This window comes from Pteropus medius, unplaced genomic scaffold, assembly GCF_902729225.1.
Source record: "Pteropus medius unplaced genomic scaffold, Ma_sr-lr_union100, whole genome shotgun sequence".
NCBI lineage: Eukaryota > Metazoa > Chordata > Mammalia > Chiroptera > Pteropodidae > Pteropus > Pteropus medius.
Window position 1 is genome coordinate 754,392 of NW_024355990.1, and position 21,371 is coordinate 775,762.

Sequence of the window (21,371 nt, forward strand, 5' to 3'; positions counted from 1 at the left end):
AGGGGTGTGGAGGGCTGTTTGCGGGGGTGGCAGGGCAAGCCTGGGCACACGCGGGTGGTCTCGCCGCAGCTGGATGCTGCCTAGCGGGTGCTTCTGCCCTCCATGGCTGTGATGTGAGGGAATCCTTGGGCCGCAGTGACCCAGGTAGTTGGTCATCAGTTAGCCACGGACCGACGTACCTTCTCCGAGGCCCAGGGTCCCGGTAGGCAGGATCACACTTGTCGGTCACTGTATCCCAGCAGGGGCGCAAGGGACCCCTGGGACATCAGTGGAAAGGACGAAGGGGCCCGAGGCCACATAGTTCATCTTCATTTTCAAATAAGGAAACCGAGGCAGGGAGTGAGCGAGAAGGAGGGAGGGAGACGCGGGAGGAAGTGGGGTGGCCGCCGCTTGGCCCTGGGTCAGTGCCTGGAGCATTGGCAGCACCTTCTCTGATGCTAGGACTCCGGAAGGCGCACGGGTCCTGAGCCCGAGCCAGGACCGTGAGGCAGCGCCGGCCACCTCGGAGCCCCGTCCCTCTTTGGGGCGTGGGCTGGGGGCCAGGCGGACTCCGGGGTGAGCGGCGGTGCCCTGCGCCCGGGCCTCATGTCCCACTTTCCACACAGTGCGGGGGGCACGGGGGTGCTGCTGAACGTGGACCGCGTGGCTGAGCAGCTGGAGGCTCTGGGCTACGCGGCCATCCAGGTGCGAGGCCTGGCGGACTCGGGCTGGTTCCTGGACAACAAGCAGTACCTGCGCACGGACTGCGTCGACACGGCCACCTGCGCGCCCACGGAGGCCGTCCGCCGGGGCATCAGGTGCGCTGGGACAGAGTGCCCAGCCCCAAGGCCCAGCCCCACGGCCAGGACCTGGCCGGGGTGAGGTGGGGCGTCCGCGGGCGGGGTGGGGCGCCTGACTGGCCGCGTGTGCCCCAGGTACTGGAACGGGGTGGTCCCCGAGCGCTGCCGGCGCCAGTTCAAGGAGGGGGAGGAGTGGAACTGCTTCTTCGGCTACAAGGTCTACCCGACCCTGCGCTGTGAGTGGCCGGCCTGGGGCCCCTGGGGCGGGGGCTGGACGTCCAGACTTCCCGCACCTCCTAGAAATCCAGCCCGGAGTCCAGCCCCGAGGCTGGGTCCAGACCACGGCCCCACCCGGGAGCAGGGCTACAGAGCCGTCCAGGTCTGCCCAGGACCCTCCCCATCTTGGCACTGAGGCCGCTCAGTCCCGGACAGACCTGGATGGGGCCACCCTGTCCCTTCCCACGGGGAGTAATGTGCACCTCCCGAGTGGGGCCTTGGGGAGTGGTGCGTTCCCTGCAAAGGGACATCATCACCAAATGTGGGTGGGTCCCTGGGAACGGTGCCAAGGTGCCAGTGGTGGGGTGGGATTAGTGAGGTACCTCTTCAAGGAAGGGCGGGTCTTCAGGCACCGGAGGGGGACAGCCAGCTGGCCTGGGAGCCTGCTGTGCAGCTGGCCAGGTCCTCAGGGACCCTGAGCCCAGGGTGGGCAGCAGAGTGCCAGAGCAAGGCCCAGCTGAGCTGTGCCCCCAGGCCCGGTGTTCGTGGTGCAGTGGCTGTTCGACGAGGCCCAGCTGGCTGTGGACAACGTGCACCTCACGGGACAGCCGGTACAGGAGGGCCAGTGGCTGTACATCCAGAACCTGGGCCGCGAGCTGCGGAGCACCCTGAAGGACGTGTCGTGAGTGTGCCAGGCCCCACCGTCCCGCCCCACACACCGCAAACCACAGCACTCGGGAGTAGCCGTCTCAAGGCGACCACAGGGAGACTTCAGTAGGGGACGAGTGAACCGTGGGGCACCCAGACAGTGGGACACCACCCAGCTCTGAGGATAGGCGAGCTGTCAGGCTACGAAAAGACATGGGGGAACCTTAGACACAGGCGACTGAGCCCATCCGGGAGGCTGCACGCTGTGTGATTCCGATGGCATTCCGTCAGGGACAAAACCAAGATGGCGAGAGGTCCAGGGCCGACAGGGGAAGGGGCGGGAGGGAGGGGCGGGCGGAGCACGGAGGGTTTTTAGGGCAGAGGAAACACTCTGCGTGACGCTGTGGTGGTGGACAGACGTCCAACCCACAGGAGGGACAACACCCAGAGTGATCCTCACGTCAGCTACGGACTCTGGGCGACGATGACCTGTCGATGTGGTTGCATCGACCGCAGCAAATGTGCCATCTGGTGGGGAGAGTGACCGTGGGAGATGGGGGTACGGGAACTCGCTGCACCTCTCAATTCTGCTGCCAGGGACAGCGAAAGGAAGGAGGTGGGAAGCAGGCAGAGGACAGGGTCCCTGGGGAGTGGGCTGGAGCTGCTGGGACCTGCGGGCATCGGGCGGGGAAGGGGCTGAGGCGGGCATGGCCGCTCACAGAGCATCTTCCCCTCACAGCGCCAGCTTCGCCCCCGCCTGCCTCTCCCACGAGATCATCATCCGAAGGTCAGTGTCCCCACGCCTGGGCACAGCTCTGCAGGCGCGTGGCACCTCTCCTTGCTCGCCCGCCTGCCCCCCGGCTCATCTCAGGGGCTTCCTTGGGGCTTTCAAAACCCCCGGGACAATCAGCTATGGCAAGAATCCAGACTCAGCCCCGCCTACGGCAGCAGTGATGTGGTCATCTGCTTTGGCCGCACCCTGGGTGACCCCTACCTGGGTTTCTGTCTGCAGCCACTGGACGGATGTGCAGGTGAAGGGGACCTCGCTGCCCCGGGCGCTTCACTGCTGGGACAGAAGCCTCCATGACAGTCATAAGGCCAGCAAAGCCCCGCTGAAGGGCTGCCCAGTCCACCTGGTGGACAGCTGCCCCTGGCCCCACTGCAACCCCTCATGCCCCACCATCCGGGACCAGTTCACGGGGCAGGAGATGAACGTGGCCCAGTTCCTCATGCACATGGGGCTGGACGTGCAGACCATGGCACAGCAGCAGGGCCTGGAGCCCAGCAAGCTGCTGGGGATGCTGGGCGGCGGGAGCTAGGGTCACCCCGGGTCCAGAAACCCCAGCAGCCTTCACTGCCCCCCCCCACTGTGTTTGGGAGGCCCAGCGGACTCGGCGGGTGGACCTGTGGCCTCAGGACCCTCCCGCGCCGGCCGCCACGCCCGCCTCCGGCCCTCGGCGGGGAGCCAGAAGCACTGGAGTCCTCGGCCCCCCGGCCCACGAGGCCCCCAGCCCTGCCCCTCCCGCCCTTTTGTATTATTTTATAAAGTGACTTTTTTATTACTTTAATTTTTTAAAAAAGGAAAATAAGCAAGAAATATATGATGAATCGTATTGTTCTGTAACATATTTTGTTAATAATGAAAAAAAAAAAGGACCACGACAGAGCCTGTCCCTCAGACCTGTTTATTTGCACGGGCCGCCGGCCCCTCCCCCGCCCCGCTGGCAGGGAGAGGGGCCCCACGGGCACCCTGACCTCTGACCCCTTCCCGGACCTGCCCACCCTACGCCTGGCCCACACCCCACCTCGTGCCCCGTTCTAGACCCTTCCTAGGGAGGGAGGAGGCTCTGCTGCTCAGCCCTTCAGACGGTACGCTACGCTGGCGAGACCCTCAACACGGGTACAGATCACGTTTCTCGTTTTGTTACTGAGGGGACGTTTCCACGACACACATGGCGTCGTCTGACAGTGCGTGACTGGCTCAGCACTCACCCACGATGGCACCACTGCGTTCCGCTTACGCTGCTTACCGGAGCCCGCAGGCGGCTGACCTGGTCACTTTCGTGGCGCCCGCCGCCAGCTTGCGGGTGGGGTAGGCGCCGGACAACCTGTGATGGACGCCACCGCCACATGGGCATCGATGGGAGGAACCCCAGGCCGGGCTGCCAGGGCCACCCCTCTCTGCTGGCGAGCTGCAGGCTGCGCGGCATCGCGCAACTGTGGGCAGCCAGTGCGGCCGTTCTGGTGATGGCCTGGTGCCAGCTGCAATTTACGGACGAGAAGTGGGAGGGCTGAATCTAGGGATTGGAGAGGGGTCCACCCGTGGGTCTCTGGTCCGCGCCGATATGGGCCTCGGAGCTTCAGGCGCCCAGACAGAGCTGGGCCGATTCCACACCCTCAGCCCCAGCAAGACCGGGGGCGTGCCCTGGGGTCTGACCAGCCCTGCGACAGGTCGGGGCAGCCTGGGCCCGAGAGGGACCTGAGCAACACCAGGTGCTGCGCTCCCAGACCCCGCGAGGAATGCCTGGGCTCAGCCTCGACACCCTCCTGGCGTCAGCTTCCCCAGGTGGAGCTGAGGGGCCCTTCTGGGGTCTCCTCCATAGTTTCCTGGGGGATGGAGCCCAAGTGGCCAAGGAACACAGCAAGAGGCCAGGGATGCGGTGGCCGAAGGCTGGAGATCAAGAGGGGGTACCTGGGGGAGCTGCTGGCTTAGCGGAGCAGCCCCCTCCCCAGCCTCCCAGGAAGGCCATGGACAGGGATCCCCATGGGGCGGTGGCCTCCCAGTGAGGGGGCGGGGCTGGCTGTCACCTGCCTGGGGAGACTTTGCTCTGAGGGTGGGGCCCACCGCGCCAGGGTCACAGCTGGTTGGGGGACTTGGGAGGTGCCGCGGAGAGACCAGCCCTGTGCGGAGACGTGGGCGTGCTACGCAGGGCGCTCGCGCAGACGGCTGGCGCCCTGGCGGTGGGCTGAAGGGAGCTCAGGACGGCTCTGCGAGTCTGGGGCGCTGCCGGTTTGCTGAACGTGGTATTCGTGGACTGGGCCCCGAGGGCTTTCGCCGACGGAATAAACCCTCTCTCCTCACGTTCCTGACGAAGACGGAAATAGCACGGCCACCGTGACCTAGTGCTCAGCCCGTGCTGTGACAAAGGAGCCAAGGACACCTGAGGACACTAGTGCCGCTAAACTGATGTGACACCCAGAGCTCCTCCGCTGCCCTCTCGGCGTTTCTAGAAACGTCGCTGCTTTGCATTTTCCACCTCACGTGGTTCCTGTAAGAGCAACAATACTCGGGACAGACACAACCAAGGCGTCCTTCAGCAGGTGACCAACACTCAAACCATGGGGCATCCAGACAGCGGGACAGCGCTGGGCACCAAGGGGAAGCACACCGTTGGGCCACAGAAAGACGTGGAGGGGCCTTCGATGCATGGGACTGAGTGAGAGCCCGTCTGAGAGCCACGCTATGTGACTCCGACCCGACTCTCTGGAGTGGACAAACCGTGGGGGCAGTGAAGGGTCCCGGGGAGCTGGTGGGGGTTCAGAACTGGGCTACTCTCTGCTGACCTTCTACAAGTACTTTGAACCCAAGTGTCCGTCACCTCATCCGAGAGCCCACAGGGCGAGCTTGGCGCCCGAGGGCCCTCCGCGTCGCAGCCAGGGCGCTGGAGTGTGTGAGAGTGTACCAGGCTTCATGCCATTATTGACTTCTTTGGCCGTCTGGTGAAGTGCTGACCACGTGAGGCCGAGGAGCAGGCTGTGTGGGAGGGCTCCGCACCGGCCGCTCGGTCTCGCTGCGGACCTTAAAGTCCTCTAAAAAGTAAAATCTATTTTTAAAATGCTCAGGCACTCACCCAGACCCTATGGCCCTGCTTTACTCTAGGTGGTGGCCGGGGCCGCCCTGGGCCCTGAAGAGTGAGACTATACCTTGGTGTTGACGTCCACTTGACATTTCGACTCTGCTCTTAGCAGGAAAAAGCTTGGGATCGGAGCTCCTGGGCGGGACTTGCCTGCGGCTGCTACTGCCCACCCCACCCTGCCCCAGTGTGGCCGCCACCCCCAGGATGGCTTCACCCCGTGCCCTGCCCTGCTGGCCTGACCCGCTCTGCTCTCCAGCCTGCCACCCTCGCTCCCTGAACGCCAGCCACCCAGGCCACTTGTGTCTGCTGAAGTGTCCGTGGACACCTGTGCCTAGTGCCTCCCTGCACCTGCTCAATCTCACAGTCCAGTTGTCACCTCTTCTGAGTGGCCTTCACTGACACCCCCCAAAGAGGGCCCCCCATTTCCCTCTGTCACCTCCCTGCTTCCTTCTCCACACAACACACTTCAGTTATTCGCACTTCCTTAATTCCCTGGCCTAGGGTCTGGTATCAGCTCCGGAAGGACAAGGCCGTTGGCTACTGCAGAAGCATTTGTCTGGTGAATGAAAACGTTAATCAGAAGGAGCAGAAAAAAAGAACCTTCGGGGAATTTTAAAGAGGCGAGGAAGAGCGAGAAGAACAAAACCCGGAGGCTTTGGTCAAATTTAATACGTGTACTATGCGGTCTTAGTGGCCTCGGCACAGCGCTTCAGAAAAAACGTTCAAAGATATTTTGAATAGCAATGTTTGTTTATACAAATATCTGTGACAGTTGGTGAAAGTACCCCCCAGTAGCCACAGAGACCCCGGTCTCACACGCCATTCTCCCATGAAAGGGGATGAGCCTGGAGTGTCCTGTGGTGCCAGACAGCGGGTGGGGGATGCTAAACAGACACCCCACTACACTGATGGGGGGTGAGAGAGGACCCGGGGGCCATGAGAGAGCTCCCAACGGCCACGGCTGGAACGCTTTCAGGAACAGAATAAAAATATGTGGTTTTGAGTTATAACTTAAAGTATAAAATAAATGTGCATGAGTACATACCGCTATAAATCGACAGTCGAATAAATAAGTGGGGAGAAGAGACCAATCTCTTCTGCAGAATTCCAAATAATGCGTACAGATACTCCGGCTCCAGGAGGGGGCATCACGCCCCGAGTGTGGGCTGCACAGCAGTGCCGTCCCCCCAAAGAGGACGAGATGCAGAGGCGGGAAAGAGGGGCTTCCCAGAGGGGACGCCGGGCCAGGAGACCAAAGTCACCAAGGACAGCCTGCAAAGTCCCCGCCCAGCACACCTCAGAACTGTCAAGGTCACCCAAAAGCTCTGAGAGCCCATGGAGGCGTGATGACTAAGTGTCACGTGGGATGCTGGGAAGAAAAGGGACAATAGGTTAAAAACTAAGGGAATAAAGTGTAGACATTAGCTAATAAAAACATATCAATAATGATATGTCAAAACTGGCTTACAAATTGTAACAAACGCCCCAGACAGTGGGGAATCCCCCCCACAAGGCAGACAGGGGGGTCGGGGACGGGGCCTCTGGTGGCTTTCTTCATGCACAGGAAACTGCTCTAAAAAAGTCTGTTGAAAAATTTCATAAAAGCAAGTTTCTTTTATTCGTACAAGAACATAAATCTAGCTATTCTTTTTTAAAAAATCACAGTAAGATATACATTTATTTTTAAAAGTATTCTTCTCTCTAGGAAGTAATCGGTATTCATTTCAGAAGACTTAGGAAAATACCGAAAAGCCCAAAGCAGCAGGAAAAGCACCTGTTGCCCCATATCTGGGAGGTAGCCATGGAGATACCTCAGGCGCTCGTCCTGGTTGCATATGAGCCCGTGTGCCTTCGCCTCATACCACAGAGCCTGTGCCAGCCACAGCCCACCTCCGACCAGGGACCACTCGCCCGGCACCTGGTAAAACTACGTTGCCATTTCTACACTCTGAGAAACTGTAGATACAGAATCTCAGAGTTTTTGTAATTGTGACAAGTCAGCAAACCGACTTTTATAGCAGAAGGCACAGCTGCACAGGTGCGCTGGCCACCCCTGAGTACCAGGGGACACCCTGAAGTGCTGGCAGTACCAAGGCCAGGTCTCCCCAGAAAGCCTGAGGCTCTAGGCGCTACAAGCTGAACCCCTGTGGTTAGGGGTAGGGAGGGAATGGAGCAGAGGTGAGGGCAGCTCCCTCGTCTGTGGGACATTTGTGTGATTGAGAAACGCGGCTGGATTCACCGCTATGGTTCGCTGAGCGATAACTTCAGCGGAAGCGTGGCACATGCCTGCTTGAGGCACGAAACAGCCCACTCCGTGCAGAGGACGTCCTGCCCGCTCCTGGAGCCCGAGGCAGCTGCCGTGGGTCCCTGGAGGGCCGACGCCCAGGACCCCACCCAAGGGAGGGCACGCACCACCTGCCCGGCAGAGCCTGCCTCCTGCGTGCCAGAGTGAGCCGGTGGGCACCCCAGGGAGTGGGCGGGGGCTCCACGGAAGGTTCCCCAATCCGGGCCTTTCCACCCACCCGCAGTGTCCGACGCTCTGCCCAGGGCGAGGGAGCTGCGCACCAGCACGACTCCTTTGGTATACGATTGTCTCAGCCGCCCCGGAGACAGCACAAACAGACACCGGCAGGTCAGGTCAGACAGCTTGCACAGAGAGCGCTGCCCACCGGAGCATCGGCGGAAGCCAGGACCACGGGCACGGAAGTCAGGGACACTCCCCGACCAATGGCGGGGCTGCTCGAGCCCTGGAATACTGACCGATGGCCGCCAGGACCATCCCGCTGGACGCGGGGTGGGGGGGGGTGCGACATCTCCCACATGGGTTTCAGCCAGAATCTAACCAGAAAACAGACCGTCCGCAACACCACCGGCGTGGACGCCTCCAAAATCTGGCATTACGGAACACCCAACGGGGTGGAGACTATTCCAGAACGAAGGCGACCGGGAGACGTGACCGCCGAACACGACGCGTAATCTCCGTGGATCCCGGCGCAAACGTCGTGAAAGCTCTCGGCGTGTGCCCGGCGAGGGCGGATCGCTGAACAAGGGCCGGGTGGGACCATCGTGTTCAGGGTCTGGAGGAGAATGGCCCGGTTCTCACGACGTGTCCCTGGGAGCCCCTGGGGGCGCGTGGTCACAAATGACTGATTATCAAGAGTGAGCGGAGCCGGCGCCAACAGGGCGAACGGTGAGAATCTGTCGATCCCGGCGAAAGATGTGTGATGTTCACGACCTAACTCTCCTGTAGATTTGGAGTTTTTCTTTTATTTAATTCTTTTTTTTTTCAGGCGAAGCAACCCTTGGTTGACCTCACACGTTGCAAGGAACTTGTCAGCTTACAATCCCTCGTTTTTTATTTGTTGTGACTTTTTTATTTTTTTTACGCCTACGGCACCTGGTCGTCCTGGGCGGTCTCCCACCCAAGGACTGACCAGGCCCGACCCTGCTGAGCTTCCGAGATCAGACGGGATCGGGCGCGTTCAGGGTGGCGCGGCCGTAGACTGACGTGTCTCTAAATTAAAGTGGGAGAAAAACATACAATTATATACATATACACACGGGTGTTTCACAGTGGTTGGGTCTGGGCGATAGAATCCCGGGCACTTTGTCTTTATATTTCCCTGTATCGATGGGACCTGAGCGTGTACAACTGGTGCACTCAGAATTTTTTTTTTTTTTCAGAAACATTTGCTACATTATCAATATTTTAGCCTAAAAATGAGAGTTGAGTTTTTTCCTTGGTGTTTATATGCTGAGGAGGAACAGATAAAGAGCTCCGTAATAATCCCCATAAATAATAACTAAAACTCGACACCCCCCCAGGGTCAGGCTGGGGGCTGTGAGAAGAATGCGGGACACTTTGCCAGTGGGGCACAGGGTCTCCACACTCCACTTCCCTTCCCCACCACGTCCCAGGGATGAGAGCTGGGTGCGGGCCTCGGGGACAGTGACCACAGGGTTCCGAAACCAAGCTCTGAACTAAGCCACCTCCGCGAAGGACTGGGCGGCCCCTCCCCTGCCCGCCCCCGTGCCCCGCCCCCTTCCCCAAGGCCCCCGCCTCTGCTCCGCTGGCTCTGCAGGCAGTTCCAGCCTCAGGGACCGACCGGCAGCGACCTGGTGGCTCCCTGCTCTCCTTCCCCTCCTCCCCTGCCGGCAGTGGAGCCAACGGACCAACTGACCCACCTACAGACGCGGGCGCTGTGGCGGCAGGACGCTGCCAGCAGCCCAGGGGTTAATGGTCCCGGCAGGGGCTTGGCGTGGGACACAGGGGTCAGATGTCCCCTTCCCCAACAGGAACAGGCTGGCAGGCTGCTATTCTGGGGCTCTGATCACGGCCACCTATTTATAGCGCTGGCCCCCAACACGCCAGCAGCGGAGCAGCTGCCTGCTGCAATGTCAGCGGCGTGGCCGACACTGCAGGCTGCCGGCACCTCCACCGCGGCCCAAGGAGACAGAGGGGCCGCAGCCCGCGAGGAACCCCGGGGCCGCCAGGCGCAGGGTGAGGCAAGGACCCAGCAGGTCAGATGGGCAGCACCGTGGAGCCCCCCGGGGGCGGGTACCTGCATCTAGGCGCCGTGACATCCCCGGTGGGCACGGCCCGCGTGCTGCAGCTGGCCTTCGGCTGTACCACCTTCAGCCTGGTGGCCCACCGTGGCGGCTTCGCCGGCGTCCAAGGCACCTTCTGCATGGCCGCCTGGGGCTTCTGCTTCGCGCTCTCGGGGCTGGTGGTGGCCTGTGAGTTCACGCGGCTCCACGGCTGCCTGCGCCTCTCCTGGGGCAACTTCACGGCGGCCTTCGCCATGCTGGCCACGCTGCTGTCGGCCACGGCTGCCGTCATCTACCCGCTGTACTTCGCCCGGCTGCAGTGCCCGCCCGAGCCAGCGGGCTGTGTGGCCAGGGACTTCCGCCTGGCCGCCAGCGTCTTCGCCGGGCTCCTCTTCCTGGCCTATGCCGCAGAGGTGGCCCTAACCCGGGCCCGGCCCGGCCAGGTGGCCAGCTACATGGCCACGGTGTCCGGGCTCCTCAAGATCGTCCAGGCCTTCGTAGCCTGCATCATCTTCGGGGCGCTGGTCCACGACAGCCGCTACGGGCGCTACGTGGCCACCCAGTGGTGCGTGGCCGTCTACAGCCTGTGCTTCCTGGCCACGGTGGCCGTGGTGGCCCTGAGCGTGCTGGGTCACACGGGAGGCCTGGGCTGCCCCTTCGACCGCGTGGTGGTGGTGTACACCTTCCTGGCCGTGCTCCTGTACCTCAGCGCTGCGGTCATCTGGCCCGTCTTCTGCTTCGACCCCAAATACGGTGAGCCCGGGCGGCCCCCTGACTGCCCTAGAGGCAGCTGTCCCTGGGACAGCCAGCTGGTGGTGGCCACCTTCACCTACGTCAACCTGCTCCTCTACGTCGCCGACCTCGCGTACTCCCAGAGGCTCCGCTTCGTGCCCGCCCTGTAGCCCAGCGGGCGGCCTGCCCTCCTCTGTCCAGGGGTGCCGGGCACCGTGACAGTGACCCAGGGGAAACCAGACCCTCCGGACACGAGCGGGAGGAGACAAGCAGCACGGCCACTCCTGGACTTCAGCAGCGCTGGCAGCTTGGGGACAGGAGCAGGGGACAGAGGGACGGGGGCCCCAGCGGGACACGGCGCGCCTCCGCCAGGCAGCTCCCAGCTCCCCCGTCCGTTCCCCTCCATCTCTGTCCGTCTCTGTCCGTCTGGCCGTTTGCCTCTCTCGGTCTCTAGCTCTGCGGTTCTGTCTCTCTCCGCTTCCTGGCCCCCCCGGGGTCACTCCGTAACACATGAGAAGCTTTTGGAGCAGGTGCTGTTGTGTGACCCACTCTGCAGATGGGGACACTGAGGCTAGGGTTTAGGAGGTGGCCCTGTGTGCCCACCAGTGTCCAGAGCCCACATTCGGGCTGAATAACCTAAGCAGAGTTGAAAGAGGGACAATTCCCAAAAGCGTGGGGAGGGGTTGGACAGGAGCCCAGCAGAGGGTCAGAGCTGGGCCAGTGGAGGGGCGTGGGAGGCAGCTCCCTCTCTGGCTTTGAGGGGACAGTTCCCTGAACCCTGGAGTGACAGCTGTCACAGCAGGGCTCTGCTGGGGATGGGTGCCCACTCGAAGGACATGCTGGGGGAAAGCCGCGTTCCCTCCCAAGCGGGCCCCCCGCCATTGTCCCCACGCAGCAGCTTCTGCAGTGTCTGCTGCGGGCCCCGGGGAGGCTGGCCCACAGCAGCCACCAGAACATGGAGCCTGGGCACCAGGCCCACGACCTCCGCTTAAGTGTCCATTTGCCGAGTCACTGACATCTGGGGCCCGCTGATCACCAGGGCCATCGTCCTCCACGTCCCAGCCAGCATCTCCCGCCCAAGAGCCCAGCCCGGGCCATCCCTGAGCACAGCAGCACCTCAGCCCACCGACTTGAGCAAGAAATAAATGTCAACGCCAATTTGCATGCTGGCTCTGGTGAGCAGTCTCTGCCAAGGGCGCGGTGGCCGTCTGCACCCCCTAAACCCCCTGCCCCCAGCACACTCTGAGAAGAGCCTGGACCTGCCAGGCTAACGGAGAAGATGGCTGTGGGGGAGCCCGGGGTACCCTGGGAGTGAGGGACAGCTCCCGAGGAAGGGACAGGCAGCGTCCTCTCCCTCAGTGGGGACAAGCATGGGGAAGATGGGGGTGACACTGAGCGTGTCATCCCAACTCCCGGCCATGCTCAGCACTCGCCACCACCCGACACCCCCACTGGGGTTTCCAGGCCCAGCAAGGCAGTGGGCAGCGGGGTGCGACACCCTGATGGGCGGTGGGACCCAAGCAGCTTTCAGGCATGCTCCGAGCGGCCACCTGCCCACTAACAGGAGTCCTTCTCCCCGGGGGTGCGGGGTGGCAGGCTCAAGGGCAGATCCCGGAAGGAGGCAGGAACCCTGAGAGTTGGGCAGGTGGGTCTTAGGGCGCACATTTCTAGATGACAAAGGAGCATATGGGCCACACCCTTCCCAGCTCACAGGGAGGCCTGGATACCAGCGATCTCTCCTTTTCTAGCTAAATTTCTGAAATGAGTTATGTCACCAACTTCCCAATTTCCTCCCTGTCCCCAGCACTCCACCCACCCCACATTTCTCCCTAAGGTCTGAGGGGGACACGGAGCAGGGGAGGGATCCGGGGCTCACGAGGAGCCTGGCAGAGGTCCTGGGTGCTCTCCTGGGGTTGTTCCCGCTGACACTCTGTCCCGGGCTCTCTTGGACACTAGAGTTAAGTGCTGCTATTACTTGAAAAACGGTACTTTTTAAAGGAGAGCATTTCGTCCGCTGACTCTGGACAGTCAGGGGGATGCAGTGCAGCCCCAGGGGCTGCGTCCCGGCCCTGAGCGTTGGGCAGGTGGGGGCTGATGGCCAGGATGGATGGATGCGGAGGCCTGGAACACCACCGTGCACGCGGTCACCACACAGTGCCCTGGCAGTGGTGGCGGTTGTGGTCCGTGTCAACGAAAAGTCACAGCCCTGCTTTTGCAATGCAAACAGCCGAGTAATTCTGAAATTATCTTTTAGAACAGCTTGTCATTTAGTTTACAGAACTGATAAAGCGGCTCATGCCTTCTCCGGGTGAGGGGAGGGGTTGGCCACAAGGATTATTTCTTGCCGCCCCCTTAACCCTGCCGCTGACCGCGGACCCCGGACTATCCTGAACCCACGTGGACACTCAGCTTAGATGAGCCCTGAGCTCATCCTCGGGGGCAAATGCCTGGAGCCACCTTCTCTCCAACACTCAGGGTCCAGAGCTTGGACACTGCAGATGTCAGGGCACTGGGATGCGCCCTGCGAGCTGAGGCGGACACTGTAGGGTCATCTGCCTTTTTATTAGTTGACGCCCCTCCATTGGTTGACACAGAAACAGGGCTATGGCCTGAATGTCATCCAGCATTCCAGGGGCACCTGGCCCAGATGACACTTGGAACAGAGAAAGCCCAGGCGGAAGGAGCAGTGGCTCTCAGGGGACCACCCCAGGCTTCCCAGGTGCCCCCATGCTGAGATTCTGAGAGGGGCTGGCTCTCTCTCCAGTTTTCCAGCCTCCTGGCACGATAAACAAACTTTTCGAATGACAAAATACAGTGTCAAAATAGTGATATATTGTAATGTTTCCATTTGGCGATTGTTTTCTACCGGCGCCGCCTACCGCCAGGGCGAGCGAGCAAGGGTTCTACACGGGAGGTCTCTAAACGCAGCGATCAGTGATCGTGTTCGAACAGGTACCGGCTCAGCCAGCGCCGGCCGCGCGGTAGCGGACGCCAGCCTGACCTGCCCCGGTCGGTGTGGACCACAACAGAGGCCCGCGTGGGGAGCCCCTGCTCGGGGCTGCTCCTTGAGGGGAGCCACTCCCGCTGCCCCTGTCCCGGTGTCCTCAGTCCCTACGCGCGGTCCCAGGGACGCGGATCGGAGGGGGAACAGCAGATGGGGTTCGGGGCAGGGGGCCCGGGGGCGCCCTCTGGGGGGCGGCGGGGAGACCGGGCTGGGCCGGCGGGGGCGTGGGCTGGGGCGAGCGGATGATGCAACCTCCCCTCCTCACGGCCCGCGCCCTCCGATTGGCCGCCGCCCGGGCGGCCTCGCCACGGATGTCTGGGGCGTCGGAGGCGGGGCCGGCGGGCGCGGGTGCCGCGTGGCTGGCGCAGCGCTGCGAGGGGGGCCGCCTGCGCGGGGAGACCTGGAACCCCGGCGCGGGGCCGGGGTCTGGCTCGGGCAGGTGGGTAGTGCTGCGGGCCCGGCGAGACGCGTGTCTGCGTTCCCGGGCTCCGGGCAGGGGGTGCCGGGACGGGAGAGGGGGGCTTGGCCCTGGAGGGGCCTCCGGGCGGCAGTCGGTCGTCCCGCACCGCTCCCCGACCCCTTCGGGGTGCGGGCGCGCTCCTCCCTTCCCCCTGTGTCTGGGACCCTCGGGGGCAGGTCGGGGTCGCCAATGTGGGCGGGAGGTCGGCGTAGTTACCGGCCTGGAGGTATTGGCAGCTATCGGCAAAGTTAGACCGGCTGTGACGGGGAGCGGGGGGCGCCGGCTGGCGGCGAAGTGGCCCGTCCGGCACTGGCCGCCTAACTTCTTGCGCTGGATCCAGCCTGGTCTCCTCCCGCCGCTGCTCCTGCTGCTCCAGTGCCCGCCGCGAGGGTCGTGGACGCGCCTCCGACACCATGAGCGTGGGCTTCATTGGGGCCGGCCAGCTGGCCTTCGCCCTGGCCAAGGGCTTCACAGCGGCAGGTAGGCCCCGTGGCCAGGAGGGGGCCGAGTGCCTGTGGGTGGGCCTTACCCGTCTGCCGTCTGGGGGGTGGAGGTAGGCGTCTGGATAGCGTGCCTGTAGGAAGTGGCACCCCAGGATATGTGGGGTCTTCCCCTGGGTGGTCAGATTTCTGCTCTCCTTCCTGGGAATGTGGAGCGAGGGGGTCGGGGGAGGCTAGGACTGGACTTGAGGGAGGAACTCTGTCCCCCGCAGGTGTCCTCACCGCCCACAAGATAATGGCCAGCTCCCCAGACATGGACCTGGCCACGGTTTCTTCCCTCAGGGTAGGTGCAGGATGACGGGGTGGCTGTCCATGCATGGATGTGTCTGGGGGTGCGTTTGTGACAGCCTTGACCCTGGAGGGTGAGAAGTACAGTTCCCAGCAGTGGTCTCAGTGAAACTGCCCCCCACCCTAGTGAGAGGAGGGTCTCGGGGCTGAAGTGTCTCATGGACCCTGTTCAGCTCTTGGGATGGGACCTGGGCAACGGGCATGTGCAGCTGCTGGGGAGTGGGTGCTGGTCTGGAATGGGGTGCCCGGGGGCCAGACAGATGGAGCCACAGTGTGGGGCCAGGTGAGACACACCTGGGGCTGATAGAGCTTCGGTTTGCCATAGTGGACAGAAGTAGGGCTCTAGAACCGAGACCCAAGGCCGGTGGCAGGCGCCCAGCTTGAGACCACCACTCACACCCGGAGAGCAGGGGGCTGCAGCCCAAGATGGGGTGGGCCAAGGCTGTGGCAGAGATGCAGAGTCCCTTGCCTGGAGCCCCTAACCCAACCATGCCCACACCCCCCGCAGCCTCTGTCCTGTTCCACGCTGAGGCTCTTGGCTCGGGGGAGGGATATAGAGGTCCAGCTAGCGACAGGCACAGGCTGAGCCCACCTCCGCAAACCCGCAGAAGATGGGGGTGAACCTGACCTCCCAAAACAAGGAGACAGTGCAGCACAGCGACGTCCTCTTCTTGGCCGTGAAGCCACACATCATCCCCTTCATCCTGGACGAGATTGGTGCCGACATCCAGGACCGGCACATCGTGGTGTCCTGTGCAGCTGGCGTCACCATCAGCTCCATCGAGAAGGTGGGTGCTGTGGGTCCAGACCCAGGAGGGTTTGGAGAGGGGGTGGATGTGTGCGCCGCAGAGAGGTCAGGAGCTCTGGCGCCTTGTCCTCCCATCTGTGAAACGGGCATGTTGGCCCAGCCCACAGCGAGAACTCAGGAAATGTTCACACCCAGCACACTCTGCTGGGCAGGGGGCCGAGGTGGACACAGCCTGTTTCTTCTCCAGAAGCTGACAGCATTCCAGCCGGCCCCCAAAGTCATCCGCTGCATGACCAACACCCCGGTTGTGGTGCGGGAGGGCGCCACCGTGTACGCCACAGGCACCCACGCCCAGGTGGAGGACAGCAAGCTCCTGGAGCAGCTCATGAGTAGTGTGGGCTTTTGCACGGAGGTGGAGGAAGACCTGATCGATGCCGTCACGGGGCTCAGTGGCAGCGGCCCAGCCTACGTGAGGATGGGACAGGCGGGCGGGAGCCGGCAGTGGTGGGCAAGACCTCGGGCACATCTGCCCATCCTTCCCCCTTCTCCCTGCTCCTGCCGCTGCGGGCAGAGCTGCTGGACCAGCCATCACCCAGAGGAGAAAAGGCCTGGGACAGTGGCTTAGGCGCCTTCTCCTTGCAGGCGTTCACAGCCGTGGACGCCCTGGCTGACGGGGGCGTGAAGATGGGGCTCCCCAGGCGCCTGGCAGTCCGCCTCGGGGCCCAGGCTCTGCTGGTCAGTATCTTTCATGGCCGTCTGGTGGGAGCCACTCCTTGCTGGGCGAGAGGCTGGTGCACTGGGATGGATGGGTGAAGTGTCAATGGGTGCTGTGGTGGCTGGGGCTGGGAGCAGTGCCCGGCAGGCAGGTGGGTGCCCCACAGCCGTCAGCCCTTCTCTGGCTGCAGGGAGCTGCCAAGATGCTACTGGACTCAGAACAGCACCCAGGACAGCTGAAGGACAACGTCTGCTCCCCCGGAGGGGCCACCATCCATGCCTTGCACGTGCTGGAGAGCGGGGGATTCCGCTCCCTGCTCATCAACGCCGTGGAGGCCTCCTGCGTCCGCACACGGTGGGCCCGCGCTGCTGCCTGCTCCCTGGCCCCCCACCCCAGTGCACCGGAGCCCAAGCCTCACTCACGTCTGCTCAGTCGATCGCTCAGCTGATCGTTATCGAGCTTGGCCTTGCAGTGGGCAGGGCGTGGGGAGCCCCAAGGTTCCCTGGGGGACAGTTGGAAGTGCCCATTGTCCTGCCGGGGGTCTGCCCTCTGGGCCCTCGCTCTGTTCCCCACGTAGTTGCATCACCTGTGGCCCCCAGACTGGGGTGATCATCCAAGCTGGGGAGGCGGGCCAGTGGGAACCAGAGGGAACCTCTGGGCGTGAGGGTAACACCTTCCCCTGGCCTGGCTGGGTGAAGCGAGCTGGACATACAGCACACGGCACAGCGCGCCGGCCCTGGAGTGACTGTCTCTAGTTCCAGTCTGGAGGACGGACGCGCCTCTTTCTCACCCCCGTCTGCTCTCCAGTGCAAAAACCCCCAGGCTTCTCCGAGCACCACTGCCTGACCGCGAGGCTAGGATGCAGTGCCGCTCTCGGCCTGCAGGGGACACAGACAAGGCACACGTCCCGTACTCGGGGCAATGAGGGCTCAGAGTCGGGGGGCTGCCGGTAGATTTGGTGATCCTGAGCTGATTTGGTCGCGGTGAGAGAGAGCCAGACAGCAGTCTGGGGAGGGTAGCTGGCAGAGGGAACTGCAGGTGCCAGGGCCCTGGGGGACGGGGCCATGACGGCACAGCAGTGCCCTGTGCTGGCTGATGCTGGGAGCTGTGGGCCTTGTTCCCGCATGGACACGTGGGCTCAGGAGGAAGGGGGAGCCCTGGACCCAACTCTCCTCACTGCCTCCGCAGGGAGCTTCAGTCCATGGCTGACCAGGAGCAGGTGTCACCAGCTGCCATCAAGAAGACTGTCCTGGACAAGGTGAAGCTGGACTCCCCACCGGACACCTTGCTGGCTCCTTCCGGCCACTCCAAGCTACTCCCCCGCAGCATGGCCCCATCAGGCAAGAGGGACTGAGGTGCCCCACCTGCCCACCAGGCTGCCCTCCACCTTCTCTCTCCTAGGCTTGGAGCCCCTCCACTGGGCATCTCTAGCCCCAGACCACACAGGGTGTCCCCAAGGTAGCCTACCGCCCACGGCTCTGGTCAGCTCAGGAATCAGCCAGGGAGGGCGCGTATCACTTCCCAGTGTGAATCTCCACATTTCCGGTGTGCTTCCTGGCCCGGAGAGGGATGGCCCCTCTGACCTCAACCTCCCCCTTCCTCTGCCCCCAAACCAAGTCAGGACCACCTTCCGGGAGCTCGGGGTGGGGGCCCCTCTGAGCATCAGCTGGCTTGGGGCTTGACCCCTTCCTGAGCACAAAGGTCTCCCCCCATGAAGGCCGAGCCAAGGAGTCCCACAGCTGCGACTTCCCCAGCCCCCTCTCGTGGGGGGACAACTCCTCGGTGTGGGAAGGATCAGAGGGTCTTGGGCATCCTGAGCCCAATGGGAGGGGCCACAGTGCTTGGCTGGCTGCCGACCGACCACCCCTTGTCCTCATCTGACATTTGAGAAAAGGGCTCCTCAGACACTTGGACTTCCAAGGACACCAGCATACTCAGGCCACCAGCTCTCATTTGTGACCCAACACACAGATACTGTTACTTTTCTCCTTGACATTTTTGGTTGAATAAACCATTCCAGCCCAGTGCCCTGACTTCCAACTTTGCCAGCACGTGTGGAGTGAGGCCCCCAGCTGTTCCAGGGTCCTTGTTGTCGGGTGCGATATTAGGGACCCACAGGCCCCAGAGCCCTTTCTTCCCAGGCAGCCAAGCTGGTGGCGGTTGGGTCTCCCAGTGAGGGGAAGAACACAGCCTCTCAAACACCAGTCATTGGAGACGCGACTGGAACACAGCCTCTCAAACACCAGTCATTGGAGACGCGACTGGCACCATAGACTGGACTTGGCCTGCCTTGCTGTGGGAGGGGCACCAGCCTCCACATCCCACATGCCTCCCGGCCTAGTGGGGGCACACGTCTCTCCACTCACCCAGGCAGGGGCGGGACAGGGGGACAGGAGGTCCCTAGGGAGCTGTATGAGGATTCTCCAGAGAAGCAGAATCAGGACACATGGAGATAGATATTACGATATATGTAAAGAAAGATTCAAAAGGAAACAGCTCATGCAACTACAGAGGCTAGCAAGTCTGACCTGCAGGGCGGGCTGGCAGGCGGGGGACCCAAGTGGCTGGTATTCCAACTCAGAGGCCACCAGGCAGGGAGAGCCAGTGTTGCAGGTGGTGTCTGAAGACAGAGAATTCTCTCACTCCTGGGTGGGTCAGTCTTTTTGTTCTACTTGGGCCTTCAACTGATTGAGTGAGGCCCACCCACATTTTGCAGGGCACTGTGTTAAAGTCTACAGATTTAAATGTTAATCTTGTGCAAAAACACCCTCACCGAAACAGCCAGAATAATATTTGACCAAATATTTGGGCATTCCACATCCAAGTCAAGCGTACACGTAAAATTAACTCATAGGAGGCTGACCAGGTCAGAGGAGCTGCTGAGGATCAGATCCTTTATGGGCCCAAAAGTGCTCGCATTTGTTGTGTCAACAGAGAGAGCATGGAGAGAGTAAGATGAGGCCCCTTGCCTCAGAGGTTGACTCAGCACACACCCGCCCCTGGGCTGGGCTGGGCTGGGCGGCTAGGATGAGCTCGCAGCACTGAGGCCAAGCAGTGTTGTCCCTGGAATACGGAGTGGGGTGTGGGGGGATCAGGACTGTCTCTGAGCCGAGGTTTTCGAGGAACTACATTGCAGCATCTCATCTCCAGTTCTACCCTTCCCCTGGGCCCACTTAGAACCACGGCCTAGTGCTCATGGGTAGGAGTAGGAGGCACTTTGGGGACAAGGAACAGCCCTCCAAATCTAAGGGGAGAGAGGAAATACAGGAAAAACGGAGGGAAATGCACGGCAGAAAAAAACGAGGGGCCTGACTGCGTTCCCCTGTCTCTGCCAGGGTGGCTTCGAGAGGCCTTGACACTCCCCACGCATCCACTACTCGCAGCCAGTGCTGGGCCTGGCGTGCCTGCAGGACCCTCCTAAGGCGTGAGCCCCGGCACAGACCACCCCCCCCTCCCGCCCTGCGCAGGTAGAACCGGGCCCTTAGGATACGTGGCCTTTCCTGGCTCACAACGGCCTGGAAAGCAACTGAGCCGGCCACCAGGCCCCGCCTTGAAGGCCGGAAGGGGGGGCGTGGCCGCCGGGGAGCGCGCGCCCGGGACAGTCCCGCGAGACCCCTCCTGGGCAGGGCGCGGCGCGCGTTGCCGGGGCGACGGCGCGCAGGCGCGCAGGCGCAGTGAGGGCGCGCCCCGCCCCCGCCGCCGCCGCCGCCGCCGCCGCGCCTTCCCCTTTAAGCCCCGGCGGGTCGCGCCGCCGCTTCATGAATGGAGCCCACGTGACCAAACATCATGTGACGTCTGTGGAGCGGCGGCGGTGGCGGCGGCGGCGGCGGCGGATACCGAGCCTGGTCCGGCCCGGCCTTCCCAGCGCGCTCGGCCTGGCCCGCGCAGGCGGCGAGTCCCCACCCCGGGCCCGGAGCCCTCGCGCCGCCCAGCCCCACGCGGCCTCGGAGCGCCAGCCGCCCCGCGCCCCGGCCTCGGCCCGCCCGGGCCCGCAGTGTGGTGGGTGAGTGCGACGGCGCGGGCCGGGCGCCCCTGGCTTCGGGTCGCCCCGCGCGCTTCTGGCGGCCCGAGCCTCGACGTCCCCACCGGGCAGGGCACCGCCGGCCCCTGCGCCGGGGGCTGAGGATGGGCCGCGCGGCCGGCGGAGGGCGGGCGAGGCGTGCGTGGGGCTCGCTCGGCGGCTGGGGCATCCTGGAGGGAGGGCGGCTGGGTGGCGGGAGGAAAGGGTGGGGTCGAGCGGGGCGCCCAGGCCGCACGGAGGAGCCCGACGGCCGCGGCCGGAGCTGCTGACTCATCAGGTGTCCGCGTCGGCGACCCCCAGGCACAGGGGTCCTCGGCAGGCCGGGGGCGGGCCGGCACCGGGGGCGCCGGGGAGACCTTGCTCGCGCCGGCTCCGCTCCGTCACACGCGTGCCAGAGCCCCGAGGGAGACTTGCTGAGTCATCAGCATGAGGTCACTCGACGCTCATCCCGGTGCCTGGGGGGATTTGAGCGAGGGGCCTGGGGCCTGAGAGGCCAGGAAACGAGGAGCGGAAGGGGACAGTGGGGACGTGGGGATGGGGCCAGGCCCAGGGCTGGGAGCGCCCTTTTTTTTAAGTTTAGACTGAGCTGCGGAAGTCGGAGGTAGGGTGGGGGAGGAGGAAGTGGAGGGGCCACAGTGAGAGGGGGGCCACAGTGCAGTAGAAAATAAGTCCCTGGCTATACCCCACCCAGGCATGCATATACTCAGGCAGCGGTCCCCAAAACCCCACGTCTGGGACAGTTCCCCAAACTGATAGTTCTCTGAGTGAGAGGAGGGGAGGAGCCCAGGGGCCGTGCTAGGGGGCGGGAAGCAGGCTTTTCCTGTGATCTGGTCCGCCAGCCTGGGCGCCCCTGGG

At 63.0% G+C, this 21,371-nt stretch overlaps 4 protein-coding genes and 1 pseudogene across 5 annotated transcripts in view; 4 read left to right on the top strand and 1 right to left on the bottom strand.

The window, feature by feature from the left end:
- The window catches only part of NOTUM (notum, palmitoleoyl-protein carboxylesterase), a 7,523-nt gene extending 4,216 nt beyond the window's left edge, over window positions 1-3,307 (top strand). The window contains exons 7-11 of the mRNA XM_039859852.1: window positions 487-797; window positions 915-1,015; window positions 1,530-1,677; window positions 2,383-2,430; window positions 2,656-3,307. Coding sequence (XP_039715786.1) covers window positions 487-797; window positions 915-1,015; window positions 1,530-1,677; window positions 2,383-2,430; window positions 2,656-2,962 — 915 coding nt within the window. The 3' untranslated portion in view covers window positions 2,963-3,307. The remainder of the gene's footprint in view (window positions 1-486; window positions 798-914; window positions 1,016-1,529; window positions 1,678-2,382; window positions 2,431-2,655) is intronic.
- A 5,578-nt stretch (window positions 3,308-8,885) lies between these two features.
- LOC120600412 (uncharacterized) lies at window positions 8,886-9,004 on the bottom strand (annotated as a pseudogene).
- Window positions 9,005-9,585: 581 nt separating this feature from the next.
- Window positions 9,586-11,917, top strand: MYADML2 (myeloid associated differentiation marker like 2). Its single transcript, XM_039859147.1, has one exon. The coding sequence runs from the start codon at window positions 10,027-10,029 to the stop codon at window positions 10,948-10,950; it is 924 nt and encodes a 307-aa protein (XP_039715081.1). The 5' UTR covers window positions 9,586-10,026; the 3' UTR covers window positions 10,951-11,917.
- A 2,193-nt stretch (window positions 11,918-14,110) lies between these two features.
- Window positions 14,111-18,528, top strand: PYCR1 (pyrroline-5-carboxylate reductase 1). Its single transcript, XM_039859254.1, has 8 exons — window positions 14,111-14,223; window positions 14,585-14,724; window positions 14,957-15,027; window positions 15,641-15,820; window positions 16,028-16,249; window positions 16,423-16,515; window positions 16,686-16,849; window positions 17,684-18,528. The coding sequence occupies exons 2-8, from the start codon at window positions 14,658-14,660 to the stop codon at window positions 17,847-17,849; spliced, it is 963 nt and encodes a 320-aa protein (XP_039715188.1). The 5' UTR covers window positions 14,111-14,223; window positions 14,585-14,657; the 3' UTR covers window positions 17,850-18,528.
- Window positions 18,529-20,445: 1,917 nt separating this feature from the next.
- MAFG (MAF bZIP transcription factor G) overlaps window positions 20,446-21,371 on the top strand; it is an 8,199-nt gene continuing 7,273 nt past the window's right edge. The window contains exon 1 of one of the 2 annotated variants that reach the window (XM_039859929.1): window positions 20,446-20,498. The gene's annotated coding sequence lies outside the window, so the exon portion shown is untranslated. The remainder of the gene's footprint in view (window positions 20,499-21,371) is intronic. The other variant, XM_039859933.1, reaches the window with a different exon arrangement.